The following is a 16,871-nucleotide window of genomic DNA, read 5'->3' on the forward strand; positions in this document are numbered from 1 at the left end:
CAAAAATTAACCATTTTTATACAGCCTATTACTCTTTGTAAAAATACGTACAGATTGTGTACATATATGTGTTGCACAATGAATGCGTTCTTATAGCGTATATATGTGTAAGAAATTGAGTACAAAACTTTTAGAAAATGTATGCATTGAATTAAATTTATATAATGTGTAACACAAGTAAACACTGCCCATTTGTGTACATGCAGTGCAATATAAATCCAATTTGATAAAAAATATTAATAATATGCAAACAATGTTTATGTTATGCGTAAAATTTGTACACATTTAAAGGTGAAATTTTAAAGCCCAGCTCAGTGGTTGGTCATTTTCACTGAGTAGGCGTTTCTATTTTTGATTATTATGACATTATAGTGGCAAATAATATAGTTTTCAATCGTCAATTTTTCGAATTTTTCATTGCAAAGCTTGTTCTTTCCAGGTGGTAAATAATGTTGAAGTCGTGCACTTCGTATTACAATCCAATTTAAAGCAAACATACGTCGATTCTACAAAAATGCATCAGTGTTCACCAGTCTATAAAACAACATACGAAAGCAGCTCGGATCATTGTGTGAAAGCATATAAAAGCTTGAGTTTTGAGACGTTCTTTGTGGATTTATTGATTTTATAAAAATGCATGAGATGAATGAAAAATCCGTAAGATTACATTTCAAGTAATTGGTTTCACCAAATTATAAACTTTTCGTAGGCAAAACACCTTCATTGAATCTCCTGAAAATGTTCCTTGGGTGCCTTGTCTTTTGTAATGTTGCTCTAATGAAATGTTTTCTGCAACTATTTATTCTCCACATTACGCCTCCGCAAATTCGCAGAGCGGACGCTCTTTGGCTCTCCGGGTGATATCTAATCCTTTTGCAAGCGACACGTGTTTACTCTTTATTCTAAGCCAAAATCACTTTAATGTGCATTTGCTATTGTTGAATTTTAATATCCATTGCGCTCATTAAAATGAGATATTGTCCACATTTAAATAGACATTTATGTCCATAAAAATATGTCTGAAGAAATGCTCGAGAGAGTTTTAAGAAAAAGGTTGGGTTGGGTAGATCTATTAAAAAAATCAAATTTCAACAAATACTGCGGACAGATGCAGCTGAAATAAAAATAATAATTCATGGAATTAACATCAAATGTGAATACAGATGCGCAAACTCCCAAATCAAAGGCACCTGGAAATTATTCGGGAACATTTTCCATGGAGGGATTGTGTTCACTAGGTGTCCGGGATGGGATGCTCTTGCCTGAAACCGTCCTCTCCCTTCTCATCCCTTGAAAGCATTTCGAAGTGTGTCTTGAGGCTTTGCGTGTCCGCGCTGAAATGTTTATTGTCATCCTGAATTTTTCACTAGTTCCGAGAGTATTTCGTCGAACTCTGGATCCGTGATTTTCCCATTTAATCCGACATTGCAGCCCAAGGTTCATCCCCTGCAATGTGTTCTCTTCTTCCCTGAACACCCTTTTTCTTCAGTTGTTCACTTGCGTTTCTCTTTCTCGATAATGACACTACAAACTACTCCTTCAATTTCTTTGCTTTACCTTTCTCTTCAATAATGGTGCGTCCGTTGCCAAACTCGAATGGCGTTCAGGTATGCAGAGCGTTCTTCGAAATAGCTCCGTAGTCTGCTCCATCATTTCCTTTCAGCAGGGACGCTGAACCTCTTCACCCCGGCTCTTCTTCCCTTATTCTATCTCTTTTCAGCACTCTTCATTTGTTTATTGCATGTTTTATTCTTTCCCCCTCCCAGTCCTAGAATCTCCGTCTAACCTTTTCCCTCTTCCATTAGGATCTATTACAAACTACTGATACCGTAAATCTTTCCAAATAGATCTTTGCCATTACCTCGTTCCATCTTTCACGTGCATCTCCTTCGTCTGTGAGTTTGAATGAGTGCGTTTGCCATTACTAGATTTTACCGTTCGATGAACCTCGAAAATGTTTCCCTCTGGGGCACGTACAGATAGAAGGAAATAAGGCGTCAGCAATCCATGCATCTCAATGAATATTTCAATGCTTGTAAATAAAATAAGCCAATTTGCATTTGTATAACTTTTAAAATACTTGTAAGTAACATTTAGAAGTACTCAATATTCCTTCCAAGGATTCTCTAATTCCAAATGTGAACTAATGGTTGTTGCTGATGGAATTCAGTCAAATACACCACATTTACATGGTTTCTATAAAAAGTATCGGGAAAAGTTTTGGAAAAGTAGATTTATTTCAGATATTGCTACGATGCCCCAAAATTCTTCAAAACACATTCCTTGAGCGTCGATACACTTTTATCACACTATTTATTGGCTTTTCCATGACTCTAAAGCGGATTCCGGAAGATCCTTAAGGGGACGCGTGCAAACTTCTTTGACGGCACTTGTGGTGGTGTCGTTTGAGGGAGGATTTCACTTTTGGGAATAGAAAATAGTCTGCCGGTGCCTTGATTATTTTATCCAAGAAGTTGGGCTCTTCTTCAACGCGTTGCAGAAGGTCTTCGCAAGCAGGCAGTCGACTCTGCTCTTGGTCGTCCGTCAAGACCTTCTGGACGAGTTTAGCACAGATCTTTTGAAACGCCAAATTTTCGGTGATAATGGTGTGCACTGTCATGTCATCAATTCCAATTACAATCTGCGATCATGGGCACACTTAACCGAAGGTCTGAATTTAGCACTTCACGCACACGTTAGGAAAAAGTTGTCACCGATAATTTTCATTCATACCTTGTAGTACCAATCTAGAGTCCTCGCTTCCCAATATATAGGATACTTGTATTCTCACTTTAACAGAATCATTTGATGATTTTATCGAGGTCGTATCGCAGAGATGTAAGAGAGTAAATGTAACATATTACGGTGAGGTTTTCTCCAGCGCTCAAGGAAAATTTGCAATTGGTGTGCCACCCATTAAAACTATGCAAAAAGTGGAGCATCCTGTAAGTATCCACTTGTTGCACAAATAGTGCCCTCCTCACGTGATATTTATCTATTACATAAATCTTCAAGTAACGACGAGTTTCCTCTCCTATTATGAGGCTCACCAAATGAATATTACGAGGACCGTTTTCATATATTTGAATAACGGCTGGTCAGAAAAAAGTTGTACACATGTAGCACCGTCTGCTGATTGTGCCCTGAGCCACTGAAGTTATTGTTTTGATTCGGTAGTTGTTTTTCCGTCGGAGAATGCAGATGACAATGTCCACGAAAATCGTCGCACCCGCCAGTTACGATGCGCGTGCTATGATTCGATGTTTCTTTGCAAAAGGAAGATCAGGGGTCCCAAATTCATCAAAGTTATGCCTAGTTAATGGACCTACAGTAATTACTGAAGGAAAGGTTAGACCACGGTGTCAAGACTTCAAAATTGACCGTAGAAATATGTATGATGAAGAGCGGAGTGGTAAGCCCAGAATTTCGTCAAAGTAGGTTAAGAACTGCGTTCTGATCAACGATTGACGATTTATACTCTGGCTGATAAATTTCTTCTTGTTGGACGCAACACTATTTAAGCGACTTTTACGGAAAAGCTCCGATATCCCAAATTGTGTGCGAGATGGGCTCCAAAAATGCTTACCGACCAGCAACAAAAAGAGCAAAGAATGTTGAGTAGACGACCATTTTTGGACTGCTATTGACAAGAGGGAGAATGCACCTAGCGACTATTTCCTCTTCTTGTACTTCAAACAGCGGCTTGGAGGAAAACAATTAGAAGACGGCGAAAAATTCAAGACCGCCGTTGTCAACTGGTTCAATTCCTTGGCGGCGAACTTCTACGCTGAGGTATTAAAGAAGCTGGAGAAGCGTCACAAAAAGTACTTAAAAGTGAACGGCGATTATGAAGGAAAAATGAAGTAGGTTTGTGGGAAACTAAAACCGAAAACAAAAGTTTTTCTAACGAATTTTATCTTTATATGAACGATCGGCCTTTACTCTTCGAATATACTTCGCAGAACGCCAATTTGGCTGAATTTTTCGAATGCTATTCTACCCAGACGAATGCGCTTCCTTTCTTAAATTTTCCTGCATGGGGAAAATACTCGTAATATTCCTTTTCTCATCTTTGATTAGCTTCGGTGTGCTACTTCCAAAAATTCTACGGGAATTATGACACCTTTTATTAGAGTGTAATTATGTAATACTGCACTTTCAGCTTTTATTACTTGCATAATTCATAAAGCCCATCAAAAATGCAACCGCAAAGAGAGCACCATTGTCCATTAAAGGAAATCCTGAAGAATACACCAAGGAGTTACTCAGCAGTTTGGAGAGGCTATATAACACTACGAGGCGATCGAAGGAGAGAGTGGGGTGTGGAATTGAGAAGCGTGAATTTTTCAAGTGTTTCGGCGGGGATAAATAAATGAATGGCTGGGAGTGGTGAGGTAACCGCCACCTCAACAACAAGGGGTTATACGGCATCGCGTGAATGCCTCTCTCTCACCTCATCCGGCGGTGGTGGCGGCTGGGGGTCCGGCGATCGCCCCGACTCGGCTCCCGTCGATCGCCCTGACTCGGCTCCCGGCGATCGCCCCGATCCGGCTCCCGGCGATCGCCCCGACTCGGCCCCTGGCGCCCCCTCGCCGTCGGGCTCCCTGTCGTGGGGGTGGTATTTCTGCGGCGCTTCCCCGTCCCGCGGCTCCTCGGCAGCGGCCCCCCGGAAGGAGGGGCAGAAGAGGGGCGGCCCTCGGCGTGGCCCCTCGGTGGACGGGGAGAGCCGCAGCCTCAGTCAGATGACAGGGTCATGGTCGGTGGGCGTGGCGGAGGGTGTGGCGCGGGGGCTGGCGGCGGGCCCGCCGCCGCGGAGGCAGGCCCCGAGGGCCGCGGGGGCCTTCTTCTCGCGTCGCCAGCAGGCCGTGAGCGCAGTGGGCCCACCCGAGGCCCCCGTCGGACCCTCGGGTCCGCTACCTCGCCCCCCTGCACACCAGAAGCACGACAAGAGCGTCTTCTTGAAGGCGACGCGGAACTCCCGGTTGAAGTAGGCGTAGATGATGGGGTTGAGTGCGGAGTTGAAGTAGCCGATCCAGAAAACGACGGCCACCACGAGGGGCGGGCAGTGGCAGGCCTCGCCGCACAGAGTCGTGGACAAGTACCTGCAGGGAGGGTCGGAAGAGTCGCGAGGGTGGAGATGGATAGAGAGAGAGAGAGAGTGAGTGAGGGGGTGTCGGCGGGAGGAGGGCGCAGTCCGCGTCGCAATGCGTTGCTTTGGCCTGCGGCGCCCGCATCCGCCACGATTTAGCAAATGTTTGGGCATTTTGCAAGGCGTTGCCATTTTCCAAAATAAGGTCTTTGTGACCGCATGTAAAACCTAAGGGCAATGAAGAAGCATCAAATGATGGAATGACTGCAAATTCCTTGGGGAGAAATTCATTATGAATAACGCGGATGCAACATATTTTAGGCCATTATCTTTTTCTTTTTTAATTTTGGCTGCTGAAAATTCGCGGGATGTACTCTCTATTTTAAACCTTAGATATTTGCTGTAGTGAATATACTCAAATTAGTTTATTGAAATTTTTCTGACCTCGATGCCTCCGAGTTTGACGAAGAATATTAATTTATAGGCAATCTATCTATTGAGGTAGGTTTTGGACGTTCCCTTACGACTGGTTGCTATCATGCTTTGCTGTGGCTTGCTCATGCTTGCCCTAAGTTATTTATTCATTGAACTCTTCTGAACTTCTACTTGCACGCTTCACGCCATATGGAAACCTAATCCTCTTTTTTCCCATATCACATCTCCATGAATGTTGCCCTTCTATCACGGCCTTCAACATACCGCTATCTCTCATTGTCTCCTGCTTCCACTTCTCTCTGTCTGCTTCGGATTTCCCCCAGTGACTCCCTCTTTTCTCCCTTCGCCATGTTCAAATTTCGTCGTTGGTCTTTAATTCTTTGTCCGCTTATTTTCTCCATTCTCTCTCCGTCACATTCAGGTCACAAAATCCTCTCATCTACGCTCATTCTCTTGCCTCTAGAATCATGTTTTTGATCCACACAGAGTTGCGCTCCATGTTAAAGCCTTAGCTAATTTCTTTCCGTACTTTTTTTCCTGAGCTTACTTCTGGTCCATTCATTTCTTCGATTTTATTGTTTCATTAACGCTGTCCTTCTACCAATAACCCCGACTGCTACGCCCATTTTCCTCCAAATTATTTGCCAAAAAATATTATACCCTATGTCTCTCGTATTGATCCTGTGAAGCGTCAAACATAATTACGATCAACTGTCTGGCTTTCCGGCTAAATTTTCTTCAATATCTGGAAATCTACCTGACTTAATCACCAGGGACTCCTCTTTTATTTTCAGTGAGAACTATTCCGCATGTCACCTTTAATATTTCCTCGGCATGTATGGTAAAAACACCGGGGAATACGGGAAACACCGTCTCACTTACTTGCCTATCGCTTCCTATCTCAATTTTATTCCTAAGCTACCCTTACTCTCTGATTCATAAGTTCCGAATAATCCATCCATCATATCCTACATTTCGTAATATTTCCTTTGACTCTATCTGCTTTATCTGTTGAACGCACTCTTCAATATCCAGCGAGAACAAAAATAAATCCTGATTCCAATATACATTTATTTCCTTAGCATGGTTTTCCTTCTTAGCCTAGGTTTTCACTGTTATATAAGCTACTTTTGATGATTCTCATGCATATCTGATATTCAACTTATATTCGTCCAATAGTCCCGTTATACCACCGATTTTATTTTTGCCGGAATGGGGATTGACATTGATACCTCCTGCATAAATGATTTATGCTAGTTCCAAAAATCCCATCTTTCCATTTACACCCAGTGATTCTGTGGGAATACACCATCTATTCTACCTGGTTCGACGTCATTTCTAGGAGCACTTTTTCTACCACGCCTTCTCATATTTTTGGACCCATTCTATGCGCACCTGCGTCATATTTTCTTTATATTTCTAAGCTGGCTGGCCTAAGGTTTAAAAAATAAAGCGTATTTAACAGAATGACGTATTTTATCTAACTTACCTTGATATCTTTCTAATAGATTAGTATTTTCCTCTTTAATCTCGTGCTCGAAATAATTTCCCCTTGGTCCAGCCTCGCATCTTTACCCTTCTTATTTGGCGCTCCTAAGCACACTTCTCCGTCTCTGAGATTTAGCCATAGTCTCGCTCACTGTTCTTTCCTCAACGCTCCCTTGACTGTTGTTTTCCCGACTACATATATCATATAGTTCTCTGTGTATTCTGCTCTCCATCCACACCTTTAAATTTTCCATTCATCTGCTCATATCTCCCGTTATTCATGATTTATCAGTTCTTTTAGTGTGTAATTAAACATTTGCTTCATTATCCACTCTTTATGTTCCGTTTTTAAAGTCTACTTACCTTTTTCAATTGCTTACCTCCCATTATCCTCGAATAAGTATTTGTAAAACATTTTAGACGTTATTTACTTCAACAAAAATTTCAGCATTCAATATTGAAATGAAATAATTGAATTTGTAATTCCACACACTTTATTTAAAAAAAACACGACCCAGGTTTCGACGTTGAACTTCATCATCAGGTTGTGTTCAATGTTCAACGTCGTTCGTTCAACGTTCGTTCGACGTTTGTTCGACGACTTTCAACGTCGAAACCTGGGTCTCGCTTTTTAATAAAGTGTGTGGAATTACAAAGTCAATTATTTCATTTCATTTCAGCAAGAGTATGTTAAGCAAATTCCATAAAGTTACGCCTGAGACAACAAATTTCAGCATTCGACTTTGCCATTCGTCTACTTCTCCTAACCCTAATTCCTAGACTGTACTCTCCTACTTCCTTGCCCCTCTCTCCTTTCACCTATCACTGCGTTTCAATTCCCCATAACTAATACGAGTTTCCTCTCTGGCGCTTTCCTAATTATCTCTTACAATTGACCACATATACCATATTCTGCTTCATCCCGGCAACCCATTTTCGGCTCGTACACCTATGCGTACCACTAGATTGGTCGGCTGTGATTTTATCACTACCAATGAAATTCCAACTCTCGCCTGGCCTCCTTCCGCTCTTCTTAGGTTCATGTTCGGTACTTCGGCCACTCTAGATTGATCCCTTCGCTATAAATTACTCTGTTAAATATCGCTCCAATAATCTCTGCTATTTATCCATCTCACCTCACACAAACCATGAATATCCATGCTTCCATTCTTCCTTTCTCTTTTCGTGTTTTCTAGCTTCTCTGTCTTCAACACCGTTCTCATACATCACGTCGTTCTGTTCATGTCCTAATCATTGCAGGCTTCTTCTGTGTTTTTTTTTCATCGCTGTCATTTGAATGTGTCACGAAAGCTTTGTCTTGCATGTTTCGGGGCATGGTTGCCAGGATTTATTATACAAATTTTTGTCCATATTTTTCTGAAAAATATTTGTGATGGTTTCCCGTTTGTCTCCCTCAATTGTGTTTTTAGCGTGACATCATCACTCAATGCCTGCCCCATTGGGATGAGATGCCATTTCATTTCATTTTAATGAGGAACAGACGCTGCGGGGACTACCTTTCGTCTGGCTCCTAATCTTCGATCTATCTGGCATAGCTGATCCAACCAGGAGTAATTATGAAGTGATTATAAAATGTGAGCCCGTCCGAAATTCAGGTACTCTTAAACCTACCTGTCGTGAGATACTCTGTCGGGAGAAATCACCAATGCCACATTCAATAACGCTCTAAAGGCCGATGGAAAGGGTACTCCACGAAAATAATAAAAGGTTTCTTCCTCAACTTTGTGGAACTCCTCCTTTATTATCATGTAAGCTAGCTTGGCGATGTTTTACGACAGTGAAACTGGGTCGTAAAATAAATTATTTACATGAAGTCAAGAACTGAGACACATTCTTAATCATTCTCCACTCCACTTTCGCGCGTTATAACGCTGGAACCGTTGGCGAAAGCGAAGTCTTATGATTTCGCTTCCAATGTCTCGAAGGTGCGTCGAGCGTGACATGAAATGACACGGGGATTGAGAGAGAGAGGGGGAGGAGGACGAGAAAGGGGAAGGGAAACCCGGTGCGGGAGTGTGAATTGGACGGATCGATTGTGAGAAAGAGCGGGGAAGCAAGAAGTGCGTTGGCTTGCAGAGGGTGAATAAGGGGGATGGGCGTGGGAGTGAGCGAAAGAGGGGAGGGTTGACGAGAAAATTCGAATGCATCAGTTGGTACAGTAAATCTGTTTTGCTTTGAAAAGCAATATTCTTTTCATTGGCACGTATTGTTTTTATCGACGGTGGTCCAGCGGTGAAATTCGGTTTTGAATGGACGCATTCACTCCGCTACCCCCCATAAGCCTCGCTTAACAACAGACAGCGTATCATCCTACGTGGCAATAAACTCCTCTTCAATTCTCGTACGTGCTATCTGAATCCCTTCAATTCGTTCTATTCATGCTGATTCCTTTCCTCGCCTGCTCAATACTCTCCCCTCTAGCACAGCCTCAACCCTATCAAAGCACTCGACATCCCATCTGCCTCTCTCGCATCCTCTGCATTTTTCCCCAACGGCCGTGTTTTCTCACCCCTTTACTTTACCACACCCTTTGCCTATTACTTGTTTCGCTTTCCGAACAACTTTCTTTCTCCATTCCTCCCCAATACCACAACTCAGAAACCTCCATCCATATTCATGTATTCGGTTTTGCGGTGCGTTTTCGCCTCACCACATCACGCGCCATATACACGTATTGTCATGGCGACCCCGCGAGGATAAATTGAAGGAAGATGGGCCGTTCGCTGTGTTTTAATAAGAGCTGAGCAAATGACAGACGGCGAGCGTTAGTTTTCACTAGCCGCCATAAATGAGGCGAATCCAAGCTCATGCATCTAGATTTCTGCGGACTGCGAGGCCAATCGGAATGCAGATTACACCGATCGCAAGTACCCAACCCTCTCTCTCAGCACCTGCGGCGACGAGCGAAAGCCGACTATCATTTTTTTCTTCTCGCTACAAAACATGTAGAGCACGGGTCCTCGTCGTCTTCTGATTCTTGGTTCGACTAATACGTACATATTCTGATTCATCGATTAGCGCTGGAATATTCCCATGCGAGTCTGAATACCATGCTGTGACAGCTACGCGAACAAGGAACGCCAAACCGAATGCAGGAAAACGTCGCTCGAGAGATGGGCAATTTCTGTTTGGTGCCGCGACCTGCAAATAGCATCCTGATTGGCTGCACAGCCTGCGGCCTGGCAAGGTTTTATAAATGAAACGCAGCCGTGTTATTAGCGTCACGCCTCGGACATGATGGTGTCCGTTGGAGTCAGGGGGATTTAGGGCAGGGTGTCCCCCGGGAGGGGTGGGGGAGGGCCCCCCGTTCATCTTACCAGAGGAAGAAGGGGAGCCAGCAGAGGAGGAAGGCAGACATGATGATGCCGAGGGTGCGGGCTGCCTTCCGCTCCCGCTTCATCTTGGACGCGGCGGCGATGGGCTGCTGCGAGGGGTCCTCGCGTCCCCCCCCGCCCTCCCGCCCCCCGTCCTTCCGCCCCCCCCGGATCACGGGCGGGGGTGTGCCCCCCGGTTGCCCCACCGACCGCCGCCGCCGCCGGCCCCCATCGCCCGCCTCCTCCGGTGGTGAACCACCCCCGCCCTTGACCGCTCCGCCGCCACCCCCATCGCCACTGCCCCGCACGCCGTTGGGCAGCCCCGAGATGCCGGACGCGATGCCGTTGATCTGCAGGTGCTTGTTGAGCAGCGCGGCCGCCACCTTGCTCCTGCGGACGGAGAGAGGAGAGGGGGTAGAGGATGAGCGGTTGTGCGGGAAGGTGCCTCCGTTTCGGCCGGAGAGCCATCCACCGATTTCCGATCTTCAACTTTCTTCAGACGAAGGATGGGTGAAAATATTGTTTTCATGCAAAAATGCGATTTCGGAATGTTTTTAAGGAGGTATATGGTTGTACAGGATCTTACCTCTGTATACGTACCGACCATTTACCAAATCATGTCTTTTTGTGCGTGAAAGGTTCTTCCGCGTGGTCAAGAGAGTTGGTAAACGCGCACTGGCAAGCCGCCTTTGAATAGGAATTATATGATTTTTTTCTCTGACAATGATCAAAAGCGATTTATCCTGATCATCAAAAAGTTTTTGAATTCAACATATTCATTAAATGCTTATGCATCCATTGCATGTTAGTGAAAATCTCTCCAACGGAAGTGGCTTTTCGTCGCCTTCATCGTCGTCACCGAAGATCGACCATGTTTCAACGTGTTTCAGCCAGCCAGTTGGCCAACAATACTAATTAGAAAGAGTGGCGGGTCTTGGAACTATTATTTGACCGGGCCGCCGCCGCAGAAAACCATTTAAATGGACTCTAGGAAAATTTATTTTATATTTTTATTGCAACCAATACCAATTTCCATTAAGCAGCATTTTATTTTTTTATTAAAACATGGAATAATAACATACGACTAAGGCTACTGTGTGGACAAAGGATCGAATACTCAAACTCTCTTCACCATTTTTCGCATCTCACCCGAAAAATGTATGAAACTATATTATTTTCCATTTTTAGTGCTTATTCGGCGGATTTACTAGTGGTCACATTAAAAACTCCATCATCGGCGCCGAATAATTACCCTAAATACGACGGAACTGTGATAGGAAATGCTTTCATGACTATTCCTTCATTTTCGGACTTGAAGAAACACAAAGAGAAATTTTAATATACTCGAGTTGCGGAACATGTTAGCTTCAATTTGTGACGGATTTCCCAACCAAACAATACCGACGCATTTCCTTGACATCGTTCTCTTGGAAAATATTGGAATACATTTTTGTCACTAACATTATGAGATTTCTTGATAGTAGGAAAATACTAACCCACAACCAGCACGAATTTAGGAAAAGCAGATCTTGCAAAACACAACTGGGTATTTTCATTCGCGATATACTTAGATCGTGAGAAAACAACACACAAGTCGATGCAGTATTCCTAGATTTCAAAAAAGCCTTCGATTAAGTCCCACTTAATATGCTGTTACATGAACTTAAATACTATGGAATCAATGAGAAAATTATTAATTGGATTAGAGACTTCTTGTCAAATCGCAAAAAATAGTAGTCATCAATGGGTTGTGCTCAACGGATAGAGATGTAACTTCGGGCGTCCACCAGGGAAGTGTAATAGGGCCTCTTCTGTTCTTAATATACATTAATGACTTAAGCACACACGTTAGTAGCAATCTAAGGTCATTTGCTGACGACACGGTGGTATAGAGGGAAATAAGGAGCCAACTAGATGGCGTGCTACTCTCTAGAGACTTAGACACAATCTCGGATTGGTGCCAGGAATAAGGATTAATACTTTATATAGACAAATACGCAGTTTGAAATTTTGGAAGAAAGGTAGTGGGGAAGAGGACATAAACTACGAAATTGAGGGTTCAGTACTGACTACGGCTAATCAAGTTAAATATTTAGGGGTTGTTCTAACACCACACCTTTCATGGAGAGCATATATCAGGATAATATGCGGATCCGCTTTAAAGAAACTCGGCTTCATAAAACGGGTGGTGGGGTAGTGCAATGAAAAAGTTAAAGAGAGGTGTTATTTTGCTCTAGTTAGACCTCATTTGGAATATGCCGCAAGTATTTAGGATCCTTGGGAGATAATTTGGCAAAAAGAATTAGATAAAGTCGAGAGAAAATCCGCCAGATTCGTTAAAAACTGTTGTGATAAGAACACAAGTGTGACCAGTCTCTTAGGGGATTTAGGCTGGGAGCCTCTTGAAGTGCGAAGAGAACAAACGAGATATTAGATCGTAGATTCTCGGGGCGTTAAGATGAAAGACTCTTAAAAATACAATTTGCTCAGTTATCATGTTGACACATTCATAAGAAGCTTGGAGTCGAACTTGCGTTCGGTGAAATTATGTGAAACGCAACGCTCTTTCCCTCACTGTATGTGGGGACAAGATGCACTCTATATTCTGGGTGCCCCGTTTCGCGAAGTCTATCACGGCAAATGCGAGCGCATCGCTATAGTGCTTTGCATGGATTGAGGGCCAGAGGCGAATTATATGCAAATGTATTAACATCATTTTGAAACGATTTGAACTGAATATCGAAAAAAATGTTTTTTTTGAACAAGTGAATGCGTTTGCGTATCAAATGTGACAAGCAGAAAAAATTAGGTCTATTTTATTTTCGTCTATTTTTAGCCTGTTTTTATTGCTAAAATCAATTCATTTTTCACGACGGCTAAGGGATTTTCTTCTGGCATTACATAAAATAATACAGACTAAATGGGATCAAGGACAATCGCATGAAATGAATTGCGAGAGAAATAGTCTTCTTCCCAGACACTCTTTCTCTTTTTCCACTTTGTTCCATGTCCGCTCCGAAACGAACTTCAAAACCACGCTCGTTCATTTGAGCTCTCTGCCCTGCAAGTTCAAATCCTGCTCTCTAGCCTAATGGATTTATTAGGGCCGAGTCATTCATCTAATTTTTCAGGGGTGAAGCACGACGCTTGCCACCTACCCTTCCGAATTACTCAAACATTAACGTGGCTCGCTGAGTGATGTACTGGCCGAGAGGAAGTTTATACAGAATTAAATAGTAGTACCCTTTGCATTCGGGTCGGGTGAAACAGGAAATATTGCGGTAGATTAAAGTTTGGGCGAAAAAGTGGGAGTCTAACGGATAAGAAAATGAATTAAGGGGTTTAGAATTCTAATCTCCGTGCCACTCAAAAGTCCCTTCGAATGACGCTCGCCCCATCTACCATCTCAGTCTCAATGTTTGGGAAGACGACGCTCTACCGTTTTCGGGAACGTCTGGGGAATATAGAGGGAAGTAGGGTTCTGAGGCGAGGAGCTGAGACTTGACCCGGCTCCCTCCCTCCCCTCGCCTCCACCCCCGGAGAGGTCTTTTTTCCACCTCCACCCCCAGCCAGTGCCATTTATGCAACCCATCAATAATTTGAAACGATGGAAATGTTTCCATTCCGAGCTCGCCCTGACGGTATCCGCTTCCAACCGCGCACCCTCGGCGCACCCTCGGCGCACCCTCGGCGCACGAAAATGCCTCCGTCCCATCAGCACCCGCGGCGGCCCTGGCTCCCGTCCTCTCCCCTCCCGGCGAGGGAATATATGTCTCCGTATTTAATTTCTCGAATTGCTCTCGCCCATCCACCCCCTTCTCTCTCTCTCGAGAGAGAGATGGCCTCCTCCCTGTCCCCGTTCCCCCGGCCCCTCCCCCCGGTAGAGCGAGACCGAGCTCCACTCCTCTCCCCTCTCCCTGGCAGGGGCGTGCGGCCCCATGGGAAATTGATTTCCCAGGGGGAAGAGGGAGCATTAGAATATCTTCTCTGCTATTAGATTTATCTCATTCGGGGGTGCCGACACCCGTGAGGCGAGTTGGCGCCCTCGTCCCCTCCCCCCGGAGAATCCGCATCCTTAATTTTGGGGATTTGACCCCGCACCTTATTCTTTTCGGAGAGAGGAGCAGGTGCACGCGCCTTCTTGCGTGGAGAGTCGCGCACCGCGCTGCCGCACTACACACATTACGAGACATCTTAAGCCTCGGCAGAGATCTAATGGTCATCGGAAAGTAGATGTGGGTATTAAAGGGAGTGAGAAAAATTCTAAGTTAATGCTCAAGGGTACAATAAAATGGAAACCTTAGCCGCAGGATAGGACAATGCTCACGTATTCACGAATCTGGTGTATTCTTCGAATTTTATAGGGTTGATATTGGTTCTGTGCCCTCGCAAAATTATAATTATGTTTGTTTGTCGAAATTCGTATGGCAGTAGTATATCAGATAAATTGTCATTGTAGTTCATTCATGTAATAAATTTTGTGTGTGTATGTAATATATATATATATATATATATATATATATATATATATATATATATATATATATATATATATATATATATATATATATAGTATATATATAGATGATTTCGTCGAAGTAACACGTAAGTGTTGAATAACAAACTTTGACAGCAACAAACAATATAAGAACACATAAAAAGATCACGTTATTTCTTGATCATTTCGACGGAATTCAACTCCGCCTTCATCGGCAGATGTTATATATATATATGGTATGTATACATACAACATTACGATCAAATATGTGATACAATTATTTTGGAGCTCCTATTTTAGTGCTGCATTAATTTAGTAGCATACGTTTTGATATCCTCCATTCCTGAAAATGGCATGGAGATGAATAATAGTTCTAATAAAATAATGTTCGTGAGTAAATGTGGGGCATCTTATTGATAATGACTCCGCGTCAGTTTGCTTTCCCCAGCAGATACTCTTTTCCACGCATGTGCTTTTCTAATGGGTGTTTCTTCGGAGGCGAACTTCGTTTCAACTGGAAAGTATCTCAGAGGCGGACTTGAAATGAGTATTAGATGAAGTCTTAACTTCTCTTGTTCTTGACTTTGGGAATGCTCTCGCCTGTGTTCATTGCTTACCTGGTCGTTTTCCAGAGCAGACCATTTAAGGGCCCGTCTCTCAAGTGGCAACAATTCAGCTCTCCAATATCTTTTTGATCAGTACACATATTCGAAGCCTGCTCATCGTAATTTTTTATGTGTAGTGCTTGTGTATTTTATAAAGTGTGCGAATTTGAAAGTTAGCACATGAAAAAAGTTAAATATTAAATTCAAGACTCTATTCGGAGAACTTATGAATCGATTTGTAGCTACAAAGAATCGGGACTTTGTTTGTAATAAGAGTTTTCTCATGTTTGTTCATGTTGAAATTCGCCAAAAATTGGCAGAACTACTTGAGAGAGGTTCTTATGCCTAGTTTGTGAGTGCCCGTGTGTGTGTGTTTGCCTTTGAGTGCGGGGATGCCTACCTCTGTTTTCTCATCAGGAGAGAGAGAGTCCGTGTCGAAGCCGCTTCGTTGAACTGCACTTGCAACCTACGGTGTTGTCTGCTGGGGAACAGAATTGGTGAGTGGAACTCGACGGTTTATTAGTTATGAAGTTCCCGCTCTGCAGTCATACACGTACCAAAATCAACAGTTTACCGTCCACTGCAATAAAAAAATTTCGCGATTGGATGCGGTCACATGTGTGTATTTGAGAACTGGCGTTTGTTTATGGTCCTTGTGTCTGCAGTTTGATTCTTGTTTGCTCTAGGAAGTGTAATTGAAAATGTCGACTAGAATTGACTGAGGATATCTTATCATATCGCTGCTGGAAAACATAGAACGGATGGATAGTAAGAATATGAGATAGAAAGGGAAACATGGAAATTTTCTGCGCGCATTAATGGGGCACAGAGCGTTCGTTTGTTTCAATGAGGGAATTACTGAGCTACATTATACTCCACACAACCACCGCCATTCGCACCAATCATAAGGAATCGCAGCGTTCGTACGAAGAGTTCGGAGTGAGATACTCTTCGGCTCAAAGGTGTTTACGCGCACGCACCTTCCCGGAGGCAAGCCTAACTCGAGGTCAGTGGGTTTGTCCAGGAGGGCAGAGGGTGCTACGATCGCTTTCCCTTCCCCGTAAGTTGGAAATGGTTGAGTTTTCGGGTAATTGAATGCAGTAGCAAGCACTTTAAGATGCTTATCTTTCACCAGTACTGGAAAAATCTATTTTAAGTTAAGTACGGATGTTTTTATGCCTTGAATCGATCATAAAAAGGGAAGCGCTTTCTCTTATTTCGTCACTTCCTCTTTCATTGAGTAATTACTTGGTCGCTTGATGTTGTGTGAAAGCCCAACCCCGTTTACGAATGCTATTTTTTATCTTGTTTGATGCCATGATTGACTCATAGCAAGGGAGGCTGAAGCCATTCACTCATTTTGTACACTAATTGTGGAGCAAGTACCTCCTTTTTAATGACTGCGGAGCGAAATGTGGAAA

The 16,871-nt window shown here is 43.4% G+C and overlaps 1 protein-coding gene across 1 annotated transcript in view; it reads right to left on the reverse strand.

Moving 5' to 3' along the window:
- The window catches only part of LOC139688009 (octopamine receptor beta-1R-like), a 133,159-nt gene that overhangs the window by 10,863 nt on the left and 105,425 nt on the right, over window positions 1–16,871 (reverse strand). Inside the window, exons 2-4 of the mRNA XM_071585411.1 lie at window positions 10,620–10,737; window positions 10,351–10,457; window positions 4,454–5,102 (exon numbers count right to left, since the gene is read on the reverse strand). Coding sequence (XP_071441512.1) covers window positions 4,739–5,102; window positions 10,351–10,457; window positions 10,620–10,737 — 589 coding nt within the window. The 3' untranslated portion in view covers window positions 4,454–4,738. The remainder of the gene's footprint in view (window positions 1–4,453; window positions 5,103–10,350; window positions 10,458–10,619; window positions 10,738–16,871) is intronic.

The sequence above is a fragment of the Hetaerina americana genome, unplaced genomic scaffold, assembly GCF_022747635.1.
Source record: "Hetaerina americana unplaced genomic scaffold, ioHetAmer1.1.p SCAF_2, whole genome shotgun sequence".
Lineage (NCBI taxonomy): Eukaryota > Metazoa > Arthropoda > Insecta > Odonata > Calopterygidae > Hetaerina > Hetaerina americana.